We start from the raw sequence: 24,922 nt of genomic DNA on the forward strand, positions 1-24,922 counted from the left end.
AGCTCTCTCAAAACATTTCGTCATAGCTAGTGTCTCGAGGAAAGGGGAAAAGCAGGTTTGGCAGGGAAAAAAAAAAAATGAAACCACCCCTCTTTTAAAACTGTCATTCCCCCTTTCAATCCCTCCCCTTTTCATTAAGATAATGAAAGGAATCCACACCAGTGGTTATTCTTATGTCACTCCAATGGTCCTTACCGCACAAGGCCAACCGAATCGACAATTATTATTTTCAGACGGCTCAACACAGCAACCCACGAGGCTCTATAACCCTGCACACTCACACTCTGCCACAATGACACGCCAGAAGAAAGGGCACATATGAAACTGTGAAAAAAGATTTGACTATCATTCTTCCATCCATCCATCCATCTATCCAGGAGGCAGACAAATACCCTGACTTTTGCCTCCCCAGAAACCCTGTCATCTGGCAGAATTCTGAGACATTCCCATGTCAAATTTGTCTCTCAAATATAACCGGGGTCTGCTCTGAGGCCTCCTTTCAGTTGAACATGTCTGATGTACCTCCCTGTCCATTTGGCGTCCCAAAGAAAAAATCTTGAACTCGCTCACTTGGCTTTTTTCGAGTCTGCTTTTGTGTCCAGGAAAGGTTTGCATTTGATGCATTAGCTGTTCAGTTGAAGCCCAAGTTTTGTCGTCCTCTCAGTTTCCACACTGGGATAGGATCCAGCACTCCAGAACTCCTCGCAACCCTGAACAGGACTAAGTACTGGTTCACTGACAATATATGTATGTCTGTAAACGAGTCACTGGGGCTAGGCTCAAGACTTTTGGAATTATAGCCCTCTGGAGACGTAGTTTCATAGCACTTGGTATATATGGTGCCTCATAAGATCATGCACTTCACTCATTGGGCATACTTGTAGGCAGAGAGAAGCACATGTCCACATACGCCCCTAAAGCATCCTAACCCCAACCATTTCTTTTGCACGTCACAGGGGAGGGACAACTTATATATTGACTGATATTTGAATCATGTCATGCAGAGGGCTTAAAAGTGACGCACATGTCGACGTGACGATAGCTATGTGACGCCTTAGGAGTGAGACCGTATTAGAGGAGCTGCACTCAGAGTCTCTCTGTGATGACTAGGCAACTCAAGATACTTGGACCCCTCTTCCTTGGAATTGTTCTTGCCAACCGTATGGAGAAAACGTCCCACCCTTTTTCAACTGAGAGCCACAATCTACATTTATAACTTCATTTCAAGAAATTAGAGTTGAATGTAAAGCAATGCAGATGAAGATCTACTTGAAATTGTCACAGACACATTTGAGCAATCCGAAAAGTGAAGGTCTTTCCAACATTTAAATACATGACAACATCAAAATGCATAAGGAAAGAAGAGGTTAAGCGCATCACAGCGTTGGGGAAAAAAAAAGGACAGAAGCCGTTCTGATCTGGTCTTGTGGCCCTGAGGTGTCTTCCAGCTCTCGGAGTGAACATTACTGTGGCTGATACTGTCAGCTGTATGCCAGACTCAAGTGTGAGCACTCTGTTCTTCTGGCATTGAGCTGTCAGTTTCTCACTCAGTGAAGCAGCCATGTTCCTGACTGTCTCCCCATTTCTGTGTTTGGCATGTGACAGCGGCAGACAGCGACTAGTGTCAATTTTAACATGGGTCACGTGTAGAAACAGAAAATCGTGCCTCAAAAACAACCCAGCGGAGATTGTGTCCCTTTGAAGAGTATTTTGACAAAAAGCTGTGTCACAAGGTTATAAATGGTCTCAATTGCTACTCAACCTTGCAAACTGTTTTGGAAGACTTTTTGATAATTGGACAACTGGAAATAAAACCTCAGTGGCCTGCGCATGTCCTCTAAATTTTCCCTCAAAGGATTGAAGTGAAGTTTTCTATAGGTCTACTCCAAATCTGGCGGCTAGTGAGCGACTTGCACAAATCTAATAAAAGCTGCAGCAAACATGTTTCGGAACATTGGGCAACTTTTATTTGTGGTCTTCCACACAGGACCCTCGCTGACTGTAAAAAAAAATAATAATAAAGAAGTGAGGTAGGAAAATAAGGACTACAGACTGCAGATATGAGGACATCATTTTGTGGCTCACTTCCTCCATCAGAATTATGCAGTGAAGCCGAGTAAATGTGGAAAAGATACACCTAAAGCACAAGTCACGAACTGAAATCTGGCTCTGCAAAAACTAATTTCATGTGGCCCACAAGAGCTTTGAATGCACGAAGTTGGATAAAAATTTCATTGATTGAAAGTGCACCAAAATTAACAATTGGGCTTCACTTTGCCTTTTGACAGTGTGATTTATGGCTAGGTAAGCGCACATGTTTATCGTTCCACCTCCCCCAAAATGAATAATAGATAGATATGGAAGGGAATTCAAAGAAAATGCAGATGTGGATGCATGATTGTGCTACAAGGGGAAATCACTATGGTTTTATTAAGGTGGAATTGGAAGTGAACCACAAATGCTTTTTGCAAGAAGAAAACGCTTGCAATAATGAAACAAAGACAGATATGATACCCGATTCTGACTCCTGTTAAAGGGGTCCCATTTACAGACTCTTCAATAAATATAGATTCAGACTCGGACTGTGTTTGAAATTTCGGTCCCTGGCGTGGTTGCGTTCGACACGCGTGATCTAAAAAACTTTGTCTCAGGTTTTTGCAGCTATGTATTTTCTTGTCCTTTCCAAGTGTTTTTTTTTTTTTGGACATTGTCCCTGAACTCATGTCGTCAGATGAGTTCCATCACGCAACACACTTTTTCTTAATGTAATGTGATTTCGTAATGCATTATGGGTTGCTGTGTTTATGTTCAACAGTCTTTGTTAACATTCATCGTTGAATGCAGTGGTCCAGGTGGAATATGCCAATGCAACGAAATAAAGAACATGTCGATGGACCAAAACAGTACAAGCTGGACCCTGCACCAAAGGCCCTGCACCTAGAAAAATGCTTCACACGATGATCAATGTTTAACAGACAAGGCCGGCGATGGTGGTGATGGTTCTGATCAAACATTTCAGTTGACCTTCAAGCCTAAAATGCATTGTGGTTTTGTCCACTCTTTGATGTCACCGCTTCCATCCCTATTGTCTAGTCCAAGGATCGGATGGCTCCATTTGGCAAGCTCCTGCCTCCCTTTGACTGGATGGTGGCCCTCTGTGTACTTTTTTTTCCTTCAGTAATCTTATCACCAATACCTGGAGAAGCATTGCATATTATTTCATTTTTTAAACAGTTATACTATGCTAAGTCAGGCCAGAATACGAAGAATTACATGGACTGCAAAAATAGCCGACATGAGTGTCCCAGAATCCTATTTAAGTAGCGGCAAAACACTAGTTTGACACTGTGAACACATATATAAAGCATGTTTTCTTTAGTTACGTGTACACAGCCTCAGATGAAGAGCACATGTTTTCCACCTGCCTGCTAACCATCGACCTAAAATGTTGAATCCCATAAGGGAAAATAAGTGAGTGGAAGTCAAAATAATGGAAGAGGAAATTATGTGTATATATTTATATATATATATAAAATCAGTGAACACGGTGCCTGGTGATGATGTAGGTATTGAATGGAATTTTTCAAAGAAATCGTGTATTGTGAGTTCACCGGGAGGCCAGGTAGTATTTTACCAAAATGAGATGCCATAAAGGCAGGCAGTTCAGAAGCTTTCATGTGAAACATCACAGACCATAATCACCCAGCGAGCGTTGGAGCGTCAGGAGCACAACACAGCGGGAACATTAGACATGTTTCATCGCACATAAGGCTGGAATGAAGAAAAACAAAGCCCATTATTCGATTATATTGATTTCATATTATTCAAAATATGAGCAGATGTAGATCTGTTTGTGTTGGATTGATAAATATTGTTTATATTTCATATATCTATATGACATTATTTTCACGTATTTTACATTTGCAGGGCTAGTTATTGAATTAGAATATGGAAATTGGAAGCACTTGTTGGAAGTTTTTAAAATGCCTGAAATTATGCGAGTAAAAATGTAGACGCCTCTGCTCCAGATTGACCCACCAGTCCAACACTTCTTATCTGAGATTTCTATAGAGATGTGCGTGATGATAGCGTGCACGTGGCTGGAATAGCTTCCCTTTAATTAAGCAGTCACTGGTGATATACGACCGTCAGTGCTGTGGGTTATCGAAGCATCTGAGGCGATTGGAGGGAAGCAGGGACTCCGGAAATTAATTCTCCAGCGTGAGCTGGCTCGGGCCGAGAACTTATTCTGCCAGGAAGGACACCGATGATGCTGCCGTATCTCCGCTCCGAGGGTGTTGGATTGTAATTGTTGGAGTCACCTTTGGGGTCGGATAGAAGTACGTATGCAGAATGAATTCATAATGACTAATGAAACGGTTGTGCCAGACTGACGGACAGATGTGAGGCTTTTTAATAGTGGAATCCATTAGTAAAGTGGTAAGTGAAAGGAGCTAATTGTTCTCGTGAAGCTGGAGCCTCTCTTTATCTGCATATTAACATAAGTGCAACGCAACAGACCTACCTAAACGTTCCAATAAAATCTGCTCGCATTTGTGTTCTTTATGTTGTGAAAAAAGTGGCCCTGTAAAGTATATAATGCCTTAGCATTGCAATGAATGGGGACCAAAGTAGAGGATACGAGGCTGAACCATTTCCTGGGCTTACACCAGTCCGAATCCTTCGTGGCCCGAGTGCTACCAGAGCCTTGGAACAGATTCTTTCCGCCATTGCAAGTGGTCTCACTTGTGAATGAAATATTCATCTGGATTATATTTTATTTTAAATCATTCTCAGTTATTCGTTGGCCCTTTTATATCCATGTTAAATCTAACAGTTGATTGGTTGCATTTCAAAACAAATTCAGATGTTTTTTTAAGTATTATTATTTTCAATGTGGACGACTGCTGCAATGTGACCGAGCTGTCACTCTTCAGTCAGCTCATGATGACTGGTGAAAGGCTAACAACCTCAGACAATGACCAACTCTCACTCTCTGCAGACAGTGGAAGACTCATACATTATGTATAGGTTGCGAGAATTGTGCAAGTCCGATTGGATGTATTGACATTTAACCAATATGTCCTCGTTACGGAGCAGACGCGTCCAGTGGCTGGCGTCTTTTAGCTACTGAGATGGCTCAGCCTGCCAACGCCACTGATGTAAATGTCTCTGCAGTACTTTTGGAGCTCAGGGACATCTTCAATCTCCTCACCGTATTCAGGCCTTTTAGCTTTCGCTATCAAGTGAAAAGCACATGCTGTAACAGCTCTCTCACCATGTCATTTCTTTTACTTGGTTTAAGTGTTGCTGCTTTATCATTGTAAATGTCTCGGCGAGGAGCTACAATATCGGTGTGGATGCTAATGGCGGCCAGCACTCTGCGTTGTGTGAGCACGCCGCCAATCAATGCAAAGAACCTCGGAATGAAATTCAAGTGTTTGTGTAAATCTCTGGTCCATGATGCATTTTCAGCAACAAACACATGATTTTCCCCACTCATTTTCTGGAAAGTGTGCGTTTATGCTAATGCATTTGCTCACATATATGATGCATATACAGACTACATAAAAATTAAAATTAAGAAACAAAAGGCAATAGATACTGACATGAATGTATTATTGATCATTAAATGTTTTTTTTTTTTTTTCTGCTGTAGATATTCACAAATTTTAATTCGGTTTCCGCAATAGTTTTTGAAGAGTTCTTTGGCTTTCAGTTTTCATTTTTTTTTTTTTTTTTTTTTGTCCTATACGGCTGATAGAGAGTGTGAGTCCCATAGGATGAGTCCTATATCCTTAATTTGTTATAGTAGATGTATTTCACTGAATTTTATTTTTAGTTCATTTTTGGCTTTAAAATGTGTGTTTCTTAAAAAAAATGTTTTGTAAAAAAGGAAATTATATATATATATATATATATATATATATATATATATATATATATATATATATATAATTTATTTTATTTTTTTTAAATTTTTTTAGTACGTTTGAACCTTTCAATGTATTTCTTTTTTTTATATCTTAAATACATAAATATTCTGTTTGCATATTTGCACTTTTGTCTATGTGGTCTAGAAAGTAACTCCTATAATCATTGTATGACTGTGTCTGTAATTCAGTGATTCCTCTAGTACCAGGTTACACATAAACGCCATGTTCAAAGAATACATTTAATCATGCTAACCATTTTATGTTTTTTTTTTTCTGTATACTTCCTATCTTGTTGAATTCCGTCATTACTTCCTGCCCTGTCAGGTTGTAGAAGTGTAAACTCTTATGGGACTCAGTGTTCAATGTTCTTTGTCAAACATTAGTATACATAGATACATCTTTAGTTAATCGCGGTTTAGTCCTGTTCACAGTTGCGGGGAAAGCTGGATCGGTGTAAAGTTTGTGTAAATCTTCGTTGTGTAGTGTTTTTTAAATGTCTTCATTGTCTTCACTGTTGCTGTTCTGACACAAGGGATTTCCCAACGCTGGGACAATAAAAGATATCTAAATGAATCAAAATTAATTGTTAAAAAAAACTGCAACATGATCAGTGCTTAAATGGAAATAGTTTACCATTCACAATAGTGCTGTGTGAAATTTGCTGTCACAATATTTGTTTTGTGTAACGTCAATATTTGATGTGTATTATATTAAAGTCAATAATTGTATTTGTTGTCTGGTTTGGAACAGAACCAGAATTATATACAGTATGTTATACAATGTATATATGCATTTACCAATGTAAACATTGTAAACACAAGCATACAACACAGTATACAATATCATATATACATCTAAACACGCTTGCTTACGACTTACATCAGCGGCTAATTTGGTGTGACTTGGTTGCACATTTTGCATTCATTCAATGTTGCTGTGTGGCACTGCACGGATCAAAAACCACATTTGGTGTGATTCCAGAGATAGTGTTGTGTAATGGTTGCTGAACTCTAGAATTATTTGAGCCCTGTCCGTAAAGTAAGAATATTTTTGTTGATTCATGGACGTTTGTTGAATTTTTTTGGAAGTGTAATCACTCCAAATTTCCATTTTTTTTTTGGAAATGTATGGTGTGACAGCGCTGAATGATGCTCACAAGCCACTCAGCCGTTGGTGCTTCCACTCTTCCTGGAACGTTTCATCACTTTGACCCCCTTATCCACTGGGACGTGTTAAATTTGCTTAGTTGCAATAGTGGGGGCCGTGTCCCTGTTCCTGTTGTTCTCTGTGAATGTCATGTGCACCTTTGTAAAATACCTTCCGTCCTCTTATTCATAGTGGCCAGAATGAAATTGGCGTCATTGCGGCATGTTTTATTGAGTGATTTGGGCTCTGCATACCCAAAAAGAATATGTGTGTTTCAAAGCATCATATAAAAATCTTCATTCAAGGGTGCTTAGAATACATTTCACTCGCTATATATAGCTCCTTTTCATCTGTCCAGTTCTATTTGGAGATATTATCCATCTCACTGTATGAGGCCGGCCTACCTCTTAGGGGAAATGTGAAAAGGTAATTTTCCTATAATTAGCCTGCAAAGAGGACAGTAGCCGTGTTGCAGCCCACGATACAATACACCCCCACAGTGGGTGACTTGGTATGTGTGGAGGTCAAGGTGTCCTTTATGGGCTTGGTTTTTCCAATCTTACAAACATCCGTGATCTGCAAGTAAGTCGCTACTGTACTGAGAAGTATTGCCTTGAATCCTCAAATAGCGTTGGGACAGTCTTTTTTTATTTTTATGCTTCTTTATGTTTTTGCCATCAAAGTTTCCAATTTCCATCACCAGCTTTATTTATTTATTTTTTTCAATTGATGGTTATTGGATGCCATAAAGGAATGTTGTTTTCATCTGAAAATGATATTGATGCCTGACTTTTTTGTGCATTGTGCAACTATTCTATCAAAAGCTATAAAGTATCTGAGTTTGGTCACGTCTCCATCTGAGTAAGGTTTTTGAGTTTTTGTGAACTGGTTCACTTTTATTTAAATAAAATGCTATTGTGAAACAGTTAATTTTTATGTCACACTGTAGAAATGACAACACATTTATGGGGCATACACCACAAAAATCACACGAGTAGTAGCGATCCTGCAGTGCCGCTTACCTGCTCAGACAGTGAGCCAACCACGGCAAGGACATCCTGCGGATGTGTTGTCCACTGTCCTAATGCGTATGGGCCCCAAATTATGTTCTGTATACACTATAAATGAATTGGGAATAGACCAAAAAGACATCTACAAAAGAAACATGATAGGCATTGTTATAAAGCAGAATGAAGTGCGTTGAGTTCTTCCGAAAAAATACCCATACATGGCTGTGAACTCAATTTAAGTGTTTTTTTTTTTTTTGGCTCAGGTCAGCAGAAGAAAGGTGCTTTCCGAAACTCCAAAAGCCTTTTTTTCAAATGCTTTCATTCTCCAACTTCCCTGCATGAATTCACTTTTCAGATTCGCCTGACCTTCATTTCTGTGCGCATTCTTGTGAAGAAAGTGCACAACAGATGTCGGAAAAGTATCTCACCGCTAGCAACAAATAACTTATTTACTAGTTGCCACATCTGCCTGTTTACTTCTCTTGCCTTTTCCTGTCCATTCATTTCCCTGGTGCTGTTGCCTGGGTAACATGACTGACTGCGACACAGTGATTGAGGAACCTAAGGGATGTCTGATGATGAAAGAATATTATTGAATTATCAGGCTCCAATGTGCTGAGCTAATATGTCATATTTATAATTACTGGAACATGAATCTTGTGGTATCAAAGTCATCATATTGCGGTGTCTACTACAGCTTTATTGTGGAGGTGGTTCAAAATCAGATATGGATCCGCGTAGCTTCGAGGTCGTGTACACAATTAAAGTGTTTCCAGTTTTATTCCCTGTATTCTTTGTTATAGCCGTCATTTATACGCGACCTCCGTGATGTGTCATGCTGTCCTTGAGCCAGACACTAAACCCTTAATTGCTTCTGGCACTGTCATGTGGCCTTGATTGAATTTGGTGTCATGCGGTGCCGAGAATTGAAACGGCAAAATCTTGTTTGTGTGTGTGATATCTGCTGTCAAGTGATCGGCATTAGCTGAGGAATTCAATGACCAAAAAACATGGGGAAAAAAAAAATTACTTCCATTGGCACGAATAACAACTGCTATTCAGGGTTGTTATGTTGTATAACTTCTTGTACACATAACAAGAATGTCTCAACCTCGGAAAACTGAATTACAGACAAATATTGACCTGTGAGGAAAATTGGGAAATTTCGGAGAAGAAATTTGGATTACAACTTCTACCAAGGTGACGGGTAGCAACACACTGTTCAGGGTTCTAAGGGCTGCTAAATTTCCTCTTATGCCTTTTCTTTAAACAAACAAATCACATCCTCTTATCTACTTGTGCGTACTTGCAGTCATCGGACCTTAGTGATGGTAGTTCAAATTCACACATCTGAAGACTGGCACCGTCCGCGGCTCGTATCAGGTCTGTGTATCTACCGCAAACCTACCTACTAAAGCCATGGGGTGCAGCCTCTTTCTCTATGAAAATTAATTTGTGCGTCATATATATATATATATATATATATATATATATATATATATATATATATATATGTATGTATGTCTGTTGTGTCTTGCTCACGATGTCTACTTGGTAGCACCATGAGTGAGCTGCAACGGTGCTTGTTGTTTGACTACATTGAAGCGCCTATGCTTCACTGTGCAATGTGTAAGACTGACTCAGTCGACAATGAATATACATCAAAGTCCACTTGGAATTACTTGTTATTTGAAGTGTGAGAATTTGATGTTTTATGACCATAATATTCTCTAAAACCTGTGCCTTCTGATGGCTGAAAGAAGACTAAACCCCCTGCAACACATCACATTAACTTTTATCATGCATTAAAATAACACCTGTTATTTGCACACGATTTAATTGTTTCCTACAGCGTATGCTTTCCTCAGCCTTGAGAAAGTGGGCAAATGCTCATTTTCCTTTTTCCTTGTCCTCTGAATGGTAACAGATGTGGATTGCTGTCAGCCATTAATGACTCAAACATCAATTGGAAAACATCTGTGCTGTCTGACGTGCAACTGAAAGAGTTCCCTAGACATGTTTCATCATTTTTCCTTCAAGTAATTTACACTATTGTGACATCACTGATAATATGTAAATGTACTGTATATTGGGAGGTGTCAACTAAGTCATGAGGTTGAGCTGCCAAGGGAGTGGAAGTGGCGGTGGAGGTGGAATGTTGCATGAGAGGTGAAACTGAGATATTCGATTGTATCTGCATCGACTGAGAAACTTCACCTTTGCCTTCTGTTGCTGACTGACAACTCTTGCAAGCTGTTGCCTTAACACTTGGTCGACAGCTGGGAATACAAATAGAGTGTCCACATCTTGGAAAATGACAGGAAACGTAACAAGGACTGAGGTCCCAGCTGTTCCCCCGATGGAATTGCTCACACACTGACTGATCACTGACACATAAAATGAAAATAAATAAATAAAATCAACAGGGTCAAATCACAGTCACAGTGATATTATCATTAACAATTCTTTGGTTCAGCTACTGCAGAGTATTCTTGCTCTTGTGATCCAGTAGTATCTTCTTTTTTTTTTAAACATCTCTTTTACTTTCGGAGAGTGAAATACAGTCGTAAATGAGTGCAAATGGAAACATATTTGCTGCCTGGGTCAAGACATTATCCAGTCAATGGAACCTCATGGAAACTCATATGCTCCCCAAGTTCCACTTTTGGAAATTTGCACTGTACCTTAAAAAAGGTTTTGACCCTAAACTTGACCTAATGTCCAGATTATTGATTTTCTGTTGTGGTCATTCCCACTAGTTTACCACCAGTTCACACAACTACTCTCATGCTTCCAACATGCTCGGAACTCAAACGATGTGCCATACTTTTCTTACCTTTCTGTTATGTCTAATGGGTTATATAGCTTCCAATATGGAAAAAAAAATTACATTTGAATTTGAGTTTACGACATAAAATTGGCAGAAAATGACCATTGTGGGCAGCAAAATTCAAGTGCTGTGGAGAACCTTTTCTGTGTAATTATAGAAATCTAGTCTCAGAAACTGAATGTTCATGGATACTGAATGGTACTGTCTTCTTCACCCTCATTTTTCATCCAGTGCAGAAATGGATTAATTCTATACCATTGATTCAAAATTAAAAAAATGTCTGCGCTGCTATTTCTCTTGTGCATTTGGTGCAAATGATGTGATACAGATTTAGATGTAGAGTGCAGTCATTTGTCAAAGATTAGGAGTAGAGCGGTTGCTTGGCCCAAAAGAAGTAAGCCAGGTCTTCCTCTTCATCCGGGGCCCATTTGACTTGACTTGGGAGCACTATTGATTTCTTAACAGCTTGTATAACTACTATGAAAGCAGTACATGGTTATGCTGTCCCATTTTATTCACACATTTCTTATTTTCTTTCTGTAGAACTAGACTGTGGTGTCTGTGATCCAACAAAACACTACCCCGACCATTCTCTTCCTCTTAACACTCCTTTCCTCATGTTTTTCTCATAAAGTCGCCCCAAGGGCCTCGTCGTCAAGGTCCTATTATCTGTGTGTTATCTACAGGCCTGGCGCGTCTGTCTGCCCACTGTGACACCACAGCAAACATCTGTATTACCTCGCAAATCACATTTCTGAAATGCCAGAGACAGCAACATGACGTGTGCATGGTATCGGCTCCATGGTTGTGACGATAAGAATGGACCCAGATCAAAGACTAAAGAACCTGGTGCTTCTGCATCCTGTGTTTTTGAGAGGTAGACGGTTTTTAGGCCATTTCTCACTTTGCAATAAAACTATGTAGAATGTTTGCAAACACATTAATATCTACCCAAATGGGATTTTCTAAATATCATAGGCAGACAAATATTGCCCTATAGTATCTGCCTAGTATTGGTTGTCGGCTTTCCTAAGCCGCCAGATAATGATATTAGTGTCGGCCCATTTGAAAAACAAACAAAAAAACGTATCGCTCGACCTCTAGTGAGAGCTATTTCTCTTGTTGGCTTCTGTACATAGCAACCATTGATTTCGTGGAGTGACATTAAGGCATGACTTGCTTCGGATAGGCTTCAAGGATATACACAAATGTTTTTAGTTTTTCAGCAAAACACCGTTGCAGAAAAGGATTTCAGTGAAAAATTGAATCATCAAACTGGCTGCACAATTATTGCGCTATGTTTTACGTATGCAGTTTATTTAATGGCAGATTCTTGAATTATTATTCTGCCTGCGAGAATGTGGTGGGTGTAGACTCGCCTATAGATGGATTTAGGGAGGGAGGGAGGGCGTTGTGAGCGCCGGCCTGAATTCTCGGGTGTAGCTCACAAGGCTGCTGCGTTTCATCGACGTTATCTGACCTCAAATCTTCTGGTCTGTCTCGGATAGATCATCGTTCATGTAAAACGGGTGATGGATTGAGGCTTAATGGGGGGATTGGACCCAAGACAGTGGGGCGGGGGGGGCAGATGGAACCGTTTTAGCTCCCTTAGTGAGAGAATAAAGTGGATGGTCATGCAGATGCTTTTTAGGTTTGGATGGATTTTTTTACATCTGCTGATAATATCGTGTTCCATGATATTGATATCGACATATCGACTCTGCCTTAACCGATCTTCATCCTCCTCTATAGCCGCCGCTGTCCTCCTCATTTATGACCTGATTTGCCTGATAACTGAGGCTCAATCGCTACCTGGTATCTCCATCACCGACATCCTTAATGCAAGAATGTCTCTCCTCTCTATGTGCCGCCTCCACTTGTGCTGTCTCTCACATATACTCATTACCCATTGTTCACTTCCTCATGAAAACATCATGGCAGGTCCCACTACTGTCCTTCCCTTTCACTGCCACTCTCTTCTGTCACAGATCACTGCAGGCATCGCCACCCACCGCACCCCTGGAAAGTCATGTTATATGACTCGCAATGACTAAATGTGATATTGGCTGACTTCAGATAAAATACACATTTTTCTTTATGTCCCCCACATATTTCTTTTTATAAGTGAATGTTTTCATTTAACATGTAATTATTTGATTTTATAGAAAAAGCAAGTGCTTGATGACAATATTCACTTCCCTAGCTTTTCAACAATTTATCAATAAGACATCTAATTTAATATATTCAATATATTTTGCATGGTTTTGAAAAGCCTCACCAAGCAAAGTCAATATTTGTGGGCTCACTTATTCGGCAGGAATAATAAATCTTTGTCAACCGAAGGGAGTACATTCTTGCCTGTGCCAAGTTGTGACACTCCCGCTGTTGGCCAGAGAGTTGGATAGAGAATGGAGCAGCAGATGCCCACACACATGCTACTTTAACTTCCTGCTGAGGGGAAGAGAAGAGAAGGATACAATGTATAATCAAAATGAGGGAAGTGTAAAAGAGTGGGAGGGTTTGCTGTCAGGAATAGGAGTTGAAGAGATAAGCAAATGACAGTTTTGCCTGACAACACAAGGGCAAGGGACAAAGAAGCTCCATTCACTTCCCGGCGTGCGTTTGCTCGCTCTGCCGTCATTGCAAACTCTTGTGCGGGAAAACATGCACAAAATTGAGCTCATCTGTGGTGACAACTCTGTGATATAGTAAAAATAATAATAATAACAGTCTGCACTCCCATCGAAGCGGCTGTGTGAGACACAGAGTCCACTGTGCACAGATGGTGACTAAACCGAAGAGCATGTGTTGGTTGTGTTGGCTTTGCGGCGTGTTGCTGTGCTGCATGAAGAAGCTCATTAGCAGCGCATTAAGACAATCACAGTTGTGCCAAAGTACATGCTAAACTCACAAACTTGAACTTGGATCGTGTTGTAGGCTGGAAAAGACACAGAAAATTCAGCATCTTTTTATACACGGTGCAAAGCAGATAAATAAATTGAGGTTAAATAAAGTAGCTGTAGTCTTATTCTAAATACGTGATTTAGATTTTTAGCTTGTGTTTTGAGTCGAGCCTCGATCTAATGCTGCCAACAAATATGTCTTAATGTAAGGGAGGAAACCGGAAATTATTCAGGAGCTTATGAAAACCTATCACTCTGAAAATGACGACAGTCGGAGTCAAATCAAACCCTGTGACTTTATTGCCTCTCATTTCCTTTTCATTGTGAATCTTTGATGAGACTCCCATGTTTCCTCCTCACTTTTACGGTTCACATGCCTCCTGACTTCATCCCCTCGTGTCGTCTGTAATTGTTTATTGCTTTCACTTTTTGACTGCTGTTGGCAAGTCCATCGGAAAAAGAAATACGAGTCTGACTCCCATGCTTCTGATTTCTTGACTCAGTATCACACGGGAAAATCACTGCCTGGAATAAAAAAAAAATAATTAAAAAGTCCATAATTAAATGCTTGCCCAAAGATATTTTTCTCAACTCTGTATTTTCTGCTCATATACTCCTACAACCTGAAGGCAAAACACAATTTAATGTTTAATCGATAAGCAACAAACATTTAGTCAACTTTATTATTATTATTTTTAACTTTATTCTAACATATTTTAGCCAAATTTTACTTATAAATGTGGTGTGCATCAGGAATATGACTTGGATTTTGTGTCTATCGATGCTGTCAAAAGCTTCAGGGGTGGTCCTTATTCGTCAGACAGAGCCGAGGAAGGAAGCAGGGTTTTGGCAAAAGTGCTAAAAGATCCGCTTGTGCATACTGGGAGCAACTGCTGGCCTGCGTGGTTGGCTTCAACAGAGGAGCTGCTGCTGCTCAGTATGCTGTAAAAGTTCATGCCAGGACTGATGGACAGCCGTCTGAACACAGGTCAACGGTGCAGAAAACTAAAAAACTAAATTCTTTAATTGAATAAATGTCCCTACTTCCCCCTTTGGTTCCTTGTGTCTCTGTCAGATTGCTTCTCGGTCAGTAGCAGTCCTTTTACCATCAAATCTTATGAACAATTCATCATAGATTAATTGAAAACTATCGGAAGTTGACATGGATGGAGAAGGTGCTGTTTTTCAGGCGCCTGAAGAAGAGCCATTCTCAGTTTTCCTTGGCTGTGTGTTCTTACTCTTGCAGGGTTTAACTTTCGATAGAAGGTGGATCAGCCCCATGTAAAGAGTTAAAACCCTCTTGTATCTCACTGGGCAGAGCCGCGAGACAAACTGGCAGGCGCTCAAGTGTCGTCAGTGGAGTACCAGGCGGGGATTTGACTCATGTAAGGTTATCAGGTTTACTCAATGGAACCTGTTTTGTTTGTTTTGGATTGAATTAAAAAAAAAAGAATGGATGGCTTTTTCCTTGATCATATGTTCTCTCTTTTCATGAGGGACTCTTGCTGGAAATCCCCAGTATAATCTGTTCAACTACTGAAAAGGACCTAAATAAAAGAACTGTTAGTCCGCATAACTCCACTATATGAGTTTGTAAGTATAAAAAACCTTTAAAAAATGAAGAAGGGATGGCAGTGCCCCAAAGTACACGGACAAAACTTCTTTATATAACCTGTAATTTTTACGCTTGGATTATCACTACACCACATAGTTCGGCAGCCTAGCATGTCAAGAAGTAGGGATGACTTTTGTCCTTCAGTCAGGGTCATTCATGCTATCTTCTTTGTGCACGGCGTGGCACTGCCATCGTTACATTATTCTTAAATATGTTGCGTTCTGGTAGGATGGTGTTTATTCGCTGTACAAAGGCAGTGCTTTGTCTGGGGAAGCTTGCAACATTAGATTTGATTAGATGTATTTTATTTGTCCCGCAGTGGGGTTATCTCAGCGCTTGTCCTAGTTTTTGCCATCTTGTCAAACCGTAATACATTTTGTACGACAGCCACATGACTTCAATTTGATTTTGTATTTTTATTTTTTTTTCCTTCTGAACTGATTTTGTTGCTTGATGCATTGATTTCCGTCTTAGTGAAAAGAAAGATGTCATCACTGATCTAATTGTAAGTGCTAAATGTATTTCACACTCTCTTTGAGATAAAAGCACTTGCACATTTTTTGAACAACTTAGCACTGATGTCTTTCTTAGATGTTTTCACATGATTTTCAGGCGGCGTTTACTCAAACCCCAATCAGTAAATGGTGCCTCACTCGGTCAGAAACGGGACATGAACATGTTTTTTTTTTTTTTTTTCCGTTTTTTCAAGAGGAATTAATACAGAACTGCAGGCATAGGGCCACAGCATTTCTGCAACGCCTGCCAACATATCTGAGATTAATGAAGAAGTTTGTGCGTCGTAGTGCTTCTCTCTGTGCCGCCTCTCCTCTCAGCCGCCTGTGATTTATGGACACCCAGCAGTGCATGAGTTATAATGTGAAGGGGGTTTGTTTTTCCTCATGAAGATGGAATTTTAAATGTTGTGATGAATGACCCGTTGTTGTATTTATTTATTATTCTGCAGTGACTTTGTTGGAGTGTGTTGTTTGTGTGCCCCTGCGTATGCATATGTGTCACCGTGTATGTCACATGTTTATGTAGTAGCCAAAAGTGCTGACATTGCTTTCCCTCTGTGACAAATTAATCAACCTCGGTTTGGCATTTGTTACTGAATCAAATGTGTGTCGTCTCATCTCTCCAAAGTTATTCTGGCAGCTCAAAGAATGAGTCACCTCTTTCTTCCCCCCCTTGTGTACTTTTGTGTTTACTATTGTTATTCGACTGGCATCCCCAGTGAATGTGAAATCCAGGGATATTTTTTTTGACTGTTGTGTGATGTTTCTCGGTAATATTTGTGCAGAAAGTAATGTGAAGAATGTAAACAACTGCACTCTGATGTTTGTTTGAGTGGGTTTATGTGTTATGACAAAGTCTTTGAATGTTTGCCCTTTCCGTATTATAAAATAACTTCTATTATTCACAAAAGTTTTTTTGTCAAACATAGGCCACATAAGGTTGTGCACTAGCAAAGAGAGCTGGTTGTATCAAGGCTTCAGATAGAAGTTCGAGGCGTGTATTGCCATGTTGCCATAGTCTTTGGACGTGTCAGGGTTTCCACTGCGTGTCGAGCGTGGCATGATCTCTTTTTAAAGATGTGATGTCATGTGATCAAATGTACTGAAAGTGAGTGAAAACATCCAAACAAGCAGATAAAACATAAGTCATCATGGAGGTGGAAATCAACCTGATGGTTTTCAGCATGTCTTTCATGAACATTCCAGAAAGCATAATATAATAATAACTGAAGTCTGTTGCTTGCTGAACTCAAGTTGCACATGCCAGACAAATGAAGAGACGGGCCGCTGCTGAGTGGAGACAGATTTACTTTACTTGACTCATGACTAACAACTACTGTCACCAATTCTGTAGATCTCAAAACGTTCCCCCCTGATTCATTGTTTTTGTGTTTTGCACCGTGTGGGAGAGGGATCTTCTCCATCACTGTTTCACTGTTGACGGAAACCCTGCATCAACATAACATGATGCCGCGCACAGAGGGGTTGAGGTTGGGAGTACGATGCGTGGGACGATGCATTACTGCAACTCAGATCGTCCCTGTTGTAAATACTGCTGCACCATATGTGTCACTGCACCTTACTCACCCCCAGGTAGGCACTGTGACTAAAGTGCCTGCACATTTTAGGAGCCATATACATATGTATGAAGTGACAAAGTTGAGAATTCAGTATTTGAATATACCTCCCCATATCACCTCAAAGCTTAGCTGTAACCTAAACCTCGATCTTGTAAAAAGAGCAAAAATGGTTCTTTCTTATTTGTCAAGGTCCTAGGGGCTGAGAATGTTAATGCGGTCTGAAACCTGCTTTTGAATGCACATAACACTGAATTGCATATTTAATCTCAGTAAATGAACCAACTGGGATAGACACACACTCTTCCCAGCATAACAAAAACCTTACAAACTTAATGAATGACAACTTCTTTTTGATTTCTAAATGTTTGTGACCACATTATCCTTCAAATCATGTACTTTTGCATTTTGTTTTCTTTTTTTTTTCTCGTTCATCAAGATATTGCTCTATTAAAATTTAAGCCACAGCTACCCCTCATGTATATTCAGGCAATAGCTGTGGTCACAGACAAATTCAAGTCAGGTGATGGGTGCAGTAGGGCAAACAGAGAATGAGGAATATAATATTTATATGCACCGGCTCAAGTATATTGTTTCTCCACTGAATGCTTTCAATGAACTGTAGATGTATTCTCCATGTTTCTGCATGTTTTCATACCGTTCCTATACCTCTACTAACTTTTTTCCGTTGTTTCAAAGCTACTGAGAGGCTCCTTTGTTTGTGTACTTACTTGGTGCCTCCAGCGGAAATATGCAGTGATCACTTTTGAAAACCCGTGACTATTACCTGCGCCCAAATGTCACACTGGTCTCTGAACACCCGCTGATCCTCACCTGTTCCCATTCCCTCATGCTGCGGCTGCAAACTTCACCATGTGCTCTTCGAAATCCTTCCTCAGCCCAATAACTCCTCACTTGTCGCCAATAGATTATGAATATGTAACGGAACAATTAGTATTTATCAGCGCTCTGCAAGTCTGCCGGTGCCACAACTCTCCGACTGTTTGTGTTTGAAGATCAGTTTAATTATTTTTGACCATAGTAGTCTGAGCAATTTGTCCCAGCTGGCGTCATGATGTCGCTCTGAGCACCGTAGATTGAGTTTGCTGATTGGCATACTTCAGTGATAATGACTCAAATTGGCATTCGGCCTTGTTTAACTGGCACCAGAGCTGCAATTGCAAATGTGTTTGGGAATCACGTACAATGTTCATCATGCTAATTATCATCAGAGGTTGTTGTTCTGTCACAGTCATTTCTTTTCTTTCTTGTTTCCCCCTCTCTTCAGGGAGGCCTCATTGCCCTGCTGCTTCTGATCCTGCTTTTCACGCTGGTCCTGTACACCCGACATCGATGGTGCAAGCGTCGGCGAATTCCGCAGAAAAGTGCCAGCACAGAGGCCACGCATGAGATTCATTACATTCCCTCCGTTCTGCTGGGGCCTCAAGGTCGCGACAGCTACCGGGGTTCTCGGGGGACGCACCAGCACGGCAGCTCCGTCATTGGTATGCCCATCCGCGAAACCCCCATTCTGGATGATTATGACTGCGATGACGATGACCCCGTGGGACACTCGCTTAACTCCACACCAAACCAGCACCACATCAAGCTGAACGATGGAAACGCTCCGGAGGGATACGGCGTTGGCATCGGGGGCCACTCAGACATCATGTGCAATGAAGATGATCTCGATTTCGAAAAACAAGGTGAGTTGTGTTAATGCAATGTAGTTCAGCTTGTGGCCTAACATTTAGAGAATGACTTAGATAGGTTATTATTATTGTCACTATTAACCTGCAAGTGTATATTTTTTATGTCGTGGTTATTGTTAGTTATAAAGCCACATTTATCAACAGGCAAATTTTACATTGCTTTTTAGATTAATGTCCATTATTAGTTCAGTCAGTCATGAGGACTCGCTGGTGATGTGCTTGCTCAGACAATAAGCAACGCAGGCTTCTACCCTGAACACTGGTCACAGTCTTCTGGCAGTAGTGGTCCAGTAGTCAAGACCAGTTTTCGCTATAGGCAACATGGATGAATTTATGTGAAGGTGCACAACAAAATGTACCAGTTTTCTAGACTACCACTCGGTGCATGGTTTCTGCTACATCTACTGTATACTGATATAAATGAATATGGCCACTTTTTTGACTGTTCCTTTACTCACATCTTCTTTTCTGTTATTAGTATGACTCCCATTATATGGTTCTCTCTCACCCATGTTCTCCGCAGCACAGGACTGTGTGCTGTGGCTTCAGATGAAAAAAAAAAACCTAGTTGGCTGCCATACTCTAATGCATGTTCAGCAGCAGAGTGCTGCGCAGTAATGTAATACAGCGTCTCATAATCCAATGTGTTGTGCACAGGTCAGGTCATATACATCACTGCACAGTTCGTTGACTCTTGTAATGTGAAGTTGAGGGTCATTTGCAGCCACATGATAATGACAAAGCCCAATGTGCTTTATTTTAAAATATCAGCCTGTCTGTTGTCGCCAATACGTAAGTAATACAATCGACGTGGAGCGGATTTTTGTATTTAGGAATGGGCGACGTATCCCGCAAGAACATGGTCTGTGACTATCGGCTATGAAGTTTCATGTTGTGATGTCTTGTCAGGGTTTGCTTCTGTTTTTTGTTTCCTGTCAGCTGAATGACACTGAGAAGGTTTGCTCAGTACACTGCCTAGTTGTACGCGCCCACTCTGTATAAGTGGTTGTTGTTGAAGTAACCGTCCTTCATGCATCCATAATACTCATTGTGTGGCTGTTGCACAAATGATTGAAGTGAGTAGCTGTTGTGCTGCTACGCCTGTGGTAAAAGTTTTCTCGACCACATGCATGACTGCAACCAATGATGCATTTATTTCAGGGAGATTGTAGTCAAGGTGGGGAGGGTTTTTTGCAGAGACTGCCGCGCTGCATGCATACGTGATCTGATGAAGTTAGACAACCAGGTCAGAAAACTTCTTTGGACGGATCAATCTAACAAAACCAGCACCGATCCAGAGTCTCAGTATCCACTGATGCCATTATTGAGACTACTGTACAATCACAATATCCCAGCTGATTATAAACCAACAAATATTGACACACGCATTCACATCCACAGACGGTTTACTGTCATTGATGCACTACATCATTGATTTTTGTACTGTGAGAGGAAACTAGTGTGCTTGTAAAACATCCAAACTCCACACAGAAAGGACACACTCTAGCCCATGAGGTGCCTCAAGTTAGAGTCAAACCTGTGACCTTGAATTGTCAATGCAAACTTAAATAAATAAACAAAAATCAATGCATTATTTTAGTGCATCATATCACTGCGAGTGCCTCGCACCCCTTTCCCAGACCCTGCAGAGATGATCTGGTTCCATATTATATTTTTATGATGATGTTTTACATTAAAAATGCATTGATAATACACGTAGCTCTCTGACCTGACGTGCTGTCTGACCGAATGACAGACGTCTGGTCTCTCCTGCGCCGGCTCACGCACTGATATAAGAAGTATGATTGATGTGTGACCCTGACCAGGCAGATAGCAGCAGACTGGACCAAACTTCCCAATGTCATTTGCAGATAAGAGCCACAGACAGCATTTTCCTCCCGTTCATGATTTTTAATTTATAAAGAATTTTATTAATAGAAACTTACTGCTGTGCTCTGCTGGGGTCCCACAGCATTTTAAAAGCCCATGAAATGAGGAGGATTGGAAGTGCAGGGCGAGAGGAGCAGTGATCTAGATGCAGCCCTTCATTTCAGCTTGTGACTTGCCAGCAGAAATAGTCTGACACACTAAACTCCCACTTTCTCTGCCACTGTGTTTGACTATGACAGTTTTCCTGCTACATATACAGTGTGGTATGATTGACCACTATCAAGCTCACGTTTCCATCTCATCTGCTTGGTCTCTCACAATGCTGCTTGTTCTGCTTCCTAAGATCAGCAAACTAAACCCTCAGTTGAGACCATTGTGCTCCTGCCACCAGTTTCCCTTGTTAAAGCACTGCAAGGGCTGTTCAGAGTGACGTGTTCTCATTTGGATGATTTATTGGAAGAAAAACCACAGGAAATAGTGGAATTTAAGATGAATTATTTACACATTCATGGAGGAAAACCAATGCAGTTATCAAGGTTTTTTTTTTTTTAGTACACATTTATTTCCGCCTGGTTTTAAAATGCATTTAAATTTACATGGTCTGTGGTGCTTTTATCCTGCCCTGTTATCTGATCATTTATTCTTTCATGCAACACTCACAACACTAGCATTCAATCTCCCCTCACATCACTTTGCAACAGGGTTTGAATTAAAAAAGTTGTTTATTCAGAGCTGAATTTTGCGTTGTTCACTTGTTGAGAAACAAGAAGTTAGTTTACCGTGCATTACCAACTTGTGGTAAAATGGAGAGAGGGGGCCATTACAGAAAGATGAGAAGGATGAGGTTGTGAGGTCAAAATGCCTGCCTCACTGTCCCCGGGTCTAATCACCACTGGGCTTCAGATACCAGAGAGAGAGAGTGTCACCATCAAACCCGAGTGGCTGCAAAAGAGGACCAATATGTTTCCGCCCACACACACTTGCACATCTGTCAATGATATAATGGCTAACACCGAGCCACTTGGCTGTGCTTTTCCAAAGGTTTCTCTAGGGTTTGATGCAGCATGTGTTGTATTTTAATCTTTATTTATTATTTATAAAAGAACCATATAATGTTGCCGATCTGCATCTGTCATTTCATGTCAAGCATGTAAAGGCTTTTTAAAAAAAAAAGTATTTATTTATTTTTTATTTAATGTTTATTGTTTTCCTCGCTTTGGAAACATCGCTCAACCCTGCACATAACTTTTTTCTTTTTCTCCCAAAATGGTGCTTTGGGGAAACATTAGTGATTGAATGACCAGGAAGTAACAATAATATTTTATTTTCATATATATATAACCCAAAAAACCCTGAAACAAATGATTATTGACATTTGAAAGTATCACAACAACAAACAAGAAAGTGGTATTTTATAAATCATTAATCACGTTTTTGATATTTGATACCAGAGATATAAGTTGGACCTAGAATTATAAGCTTAATAATCACATTGGAAGCTTTCCACTGATGGGTAAACTCTTGCTACATGAAGTGCAACATCTATACAGAGGTTTTTTTAATCTTAGATTTTCCGTCCATCTACCCAATCTCATTTAGTGTCCCTCATCATGGATGTTTGGCTATGATGTCTCATTGTATAATATGGTCCACATGACATTAGTGCTCTGGAAAATGCTCCCTGCAAATGAGAGTTTACTCACAATGAATCTTTAATTTGCATCAATTCATATTTTTTGCCTGTAATTGATTGATCAGTATGAATCTGTGGCTAAGATGGTCACAGCTCGCAAATACATTTATTTCAGACTTGAATTCGTCTTCATTATTTCTTAATTCATTTTATTATTTATTATTCCTGTGGAAATGAATGATCTTCTAAGCTTGGAAACACCACAGATGTGGCGTCTCGGAAATATGCGTTCCTCGGTTTCGACCTCTTTTCTTTGAAGTGAATCTTCCACATCACGAGTTAAAATTTTATCATTTAACTTTTCAATGAAGTGTCTTATTGTTATAATTGGAACGGTCCACAGCATCGTGCAAGACGACTGCAAGATTTATTACCCTTCAAAACTGTGAGTCATCATTGGATTTAAACGTATTTCTAGGAATAACTCAAATGTTGGCCTGACTCTCAGGAAGGAAAAGCACAGGTTTAAATGTTACTCTGTAATCTACACTGACAGTTTCATCAAAGAAGTCAGCACGCCGTCGTGGAAAGGTGTGTTTGTTTTTTAGAAGCTACTGTTGCATTCTAAAATTATGCATCTGCAAAACATGGGATATTTTTCAATAAATCTACTTCCATTTCTTTGGCCTGTAGTTGCCAAGTGACAGTTGGTCCGTGTTCCATATGAAGACACTTCACACACACTTCCAGTTTGAAGTAGATTTTGGTCTTTCATCGCCGTCTGACGCAGCGTTTTTGACCAATGAGTTCGAGAGACAGTGAAACACTGTGCCCAGCGCCTCTCTGTCTTCTTCATAGAGGTACTGTGTGCGGCAATTAACTCGTGTCCTTGTTGTTCCATGTCGCCTGGCTTCCCCAAAGTCGCCAAATGCCAAGCATCTTTTATCTATGGTGGCTGACAGATAACCCCATTCAGCTTGCGCTCAATAGCATTATCCTGCGGGATTATCACTGTGCCTTACAGGGATGTGCGTGACATTGGCTTTTGTTGCTACGACATCCTAACAAATGAGTGCTGTCAATTCTGTATTCAGCAAGATTTAACATAGCTTTGGGGACGCATTAGGTAACGCGAGCGGCGTAAATCGGGTAGCAGCGAGCTGCAGCGGCTGAAATGAAATCCTTATTTTTGAGACGAGTGGTCAGGGAGCAGTTATCACCATCCAACTTCCATCAGTCGAGACAGCTCTCCTTCTGCTGGCAACTGCTTCTGCCATTACGGACCTACAGGTGCACTCAATGTTTTCAGGAAGAGATCACAACTATCATGTTCTTGAGACCAATCACAGCAAGAGCTAGAAGGAAAATGGTGTTTGGAATAACAGCGCGTTACACCACAAATGTTCACACACTAGTGAATTACCTAAATAAAGATGGCATTGCTTGTTAAAAAAAACACACATCTTACCGTAGGTTTCTATGTTTCTATTCAGACCTGGGCAGATACCCACATGCTAATGTCGAAGGCACAGATGCCACACTCATTCACTCGAGAGTTGGACCAAAGAAGTGAACAAGTTATTAGCCAGAGTTAGTAGATCCATAGATACTCTTCATAAGCGGCTCTGTGTTACGACGAAGGCAAGTGGTCCTAAGCATTCCTCAATGGCATGACGGCAAGTACCATTGGGTACAGTAGGGTTTAGGGATGGGACTGATCTGATCCTGTGTCGGTATTGGGCTCCGAAACCATTGTTTTAGACAGATGCAGATAGATCCAGCGGGTGTTACCAGTCCATGATTTGAGAGTGAGCTTCATCTATTCATCTGAAATGTCTTTCCAGTCAGATGCTCTGCGAGCGTGTAGTAGAAGTTGGAGCTTGAAATTTGCCTCACAAACATGTCTGCTGTGTTACTTCAGTCCTGGTATGTGCAGTATTTATGGTTTATAAGAGTCCGCTATGTAGCACGTGAACAGAAAGCGCAGCATCATGGTGGCTTTTTTCGCTTCTCAAACACAGTGTTGCATGTTTAATATCCAAGATGTTGGACTTCAGACATCTGTGTGTCTGTGCTGGCTGCCCTTTTCAACATTGGATACGTTTTTGGATTTTTCTCTTTCTTCTTTCTCTTCCCTCACCTTTTTGGTCATAGT

General features: G+C 40.5%; 1 protein-coding gene across 2 annotated transcripts in view; it reads left to right on the forward strand.

Moving 5' to 3' along the window:
* Window positions 1-24,922, forward strand: part of LOC128768919 (astrotactin-2-like) — a 301,659-nt gene that overhangs the window by 55,469 nt on the left and 221,268 nt on the right. For both annotated transcript variants that reach the window (XM_053882198.1, XM_053882256.1), the window contains exon 3: window positions 18,821-19,238. In XM_053882198.1, coding sequence (XP_053738173.1) covers window positions 18,821-19,238 — 418 coding nt within the window. The remainder of the gene's footprint in view (window positions 1-18,820; window positions 19,239-24,922) is intronic.

The sequence above is a fragment of the Synchiropus splendidus genome, chromosome 1 (genome assembly GCF_027744825.2).
Source record: "Synchiropus splendidus isolate RoL2022-P1 chromosome 1, RoL_Sspl_1.0, whole genome shotgun sequence".
Lineage (NCBI taxonomy): Eukaryota > Metazoa > Chordata > Actinopteri > Syngnathiformes > Callionymidae > Synchiropus > Synchiropus splendidus.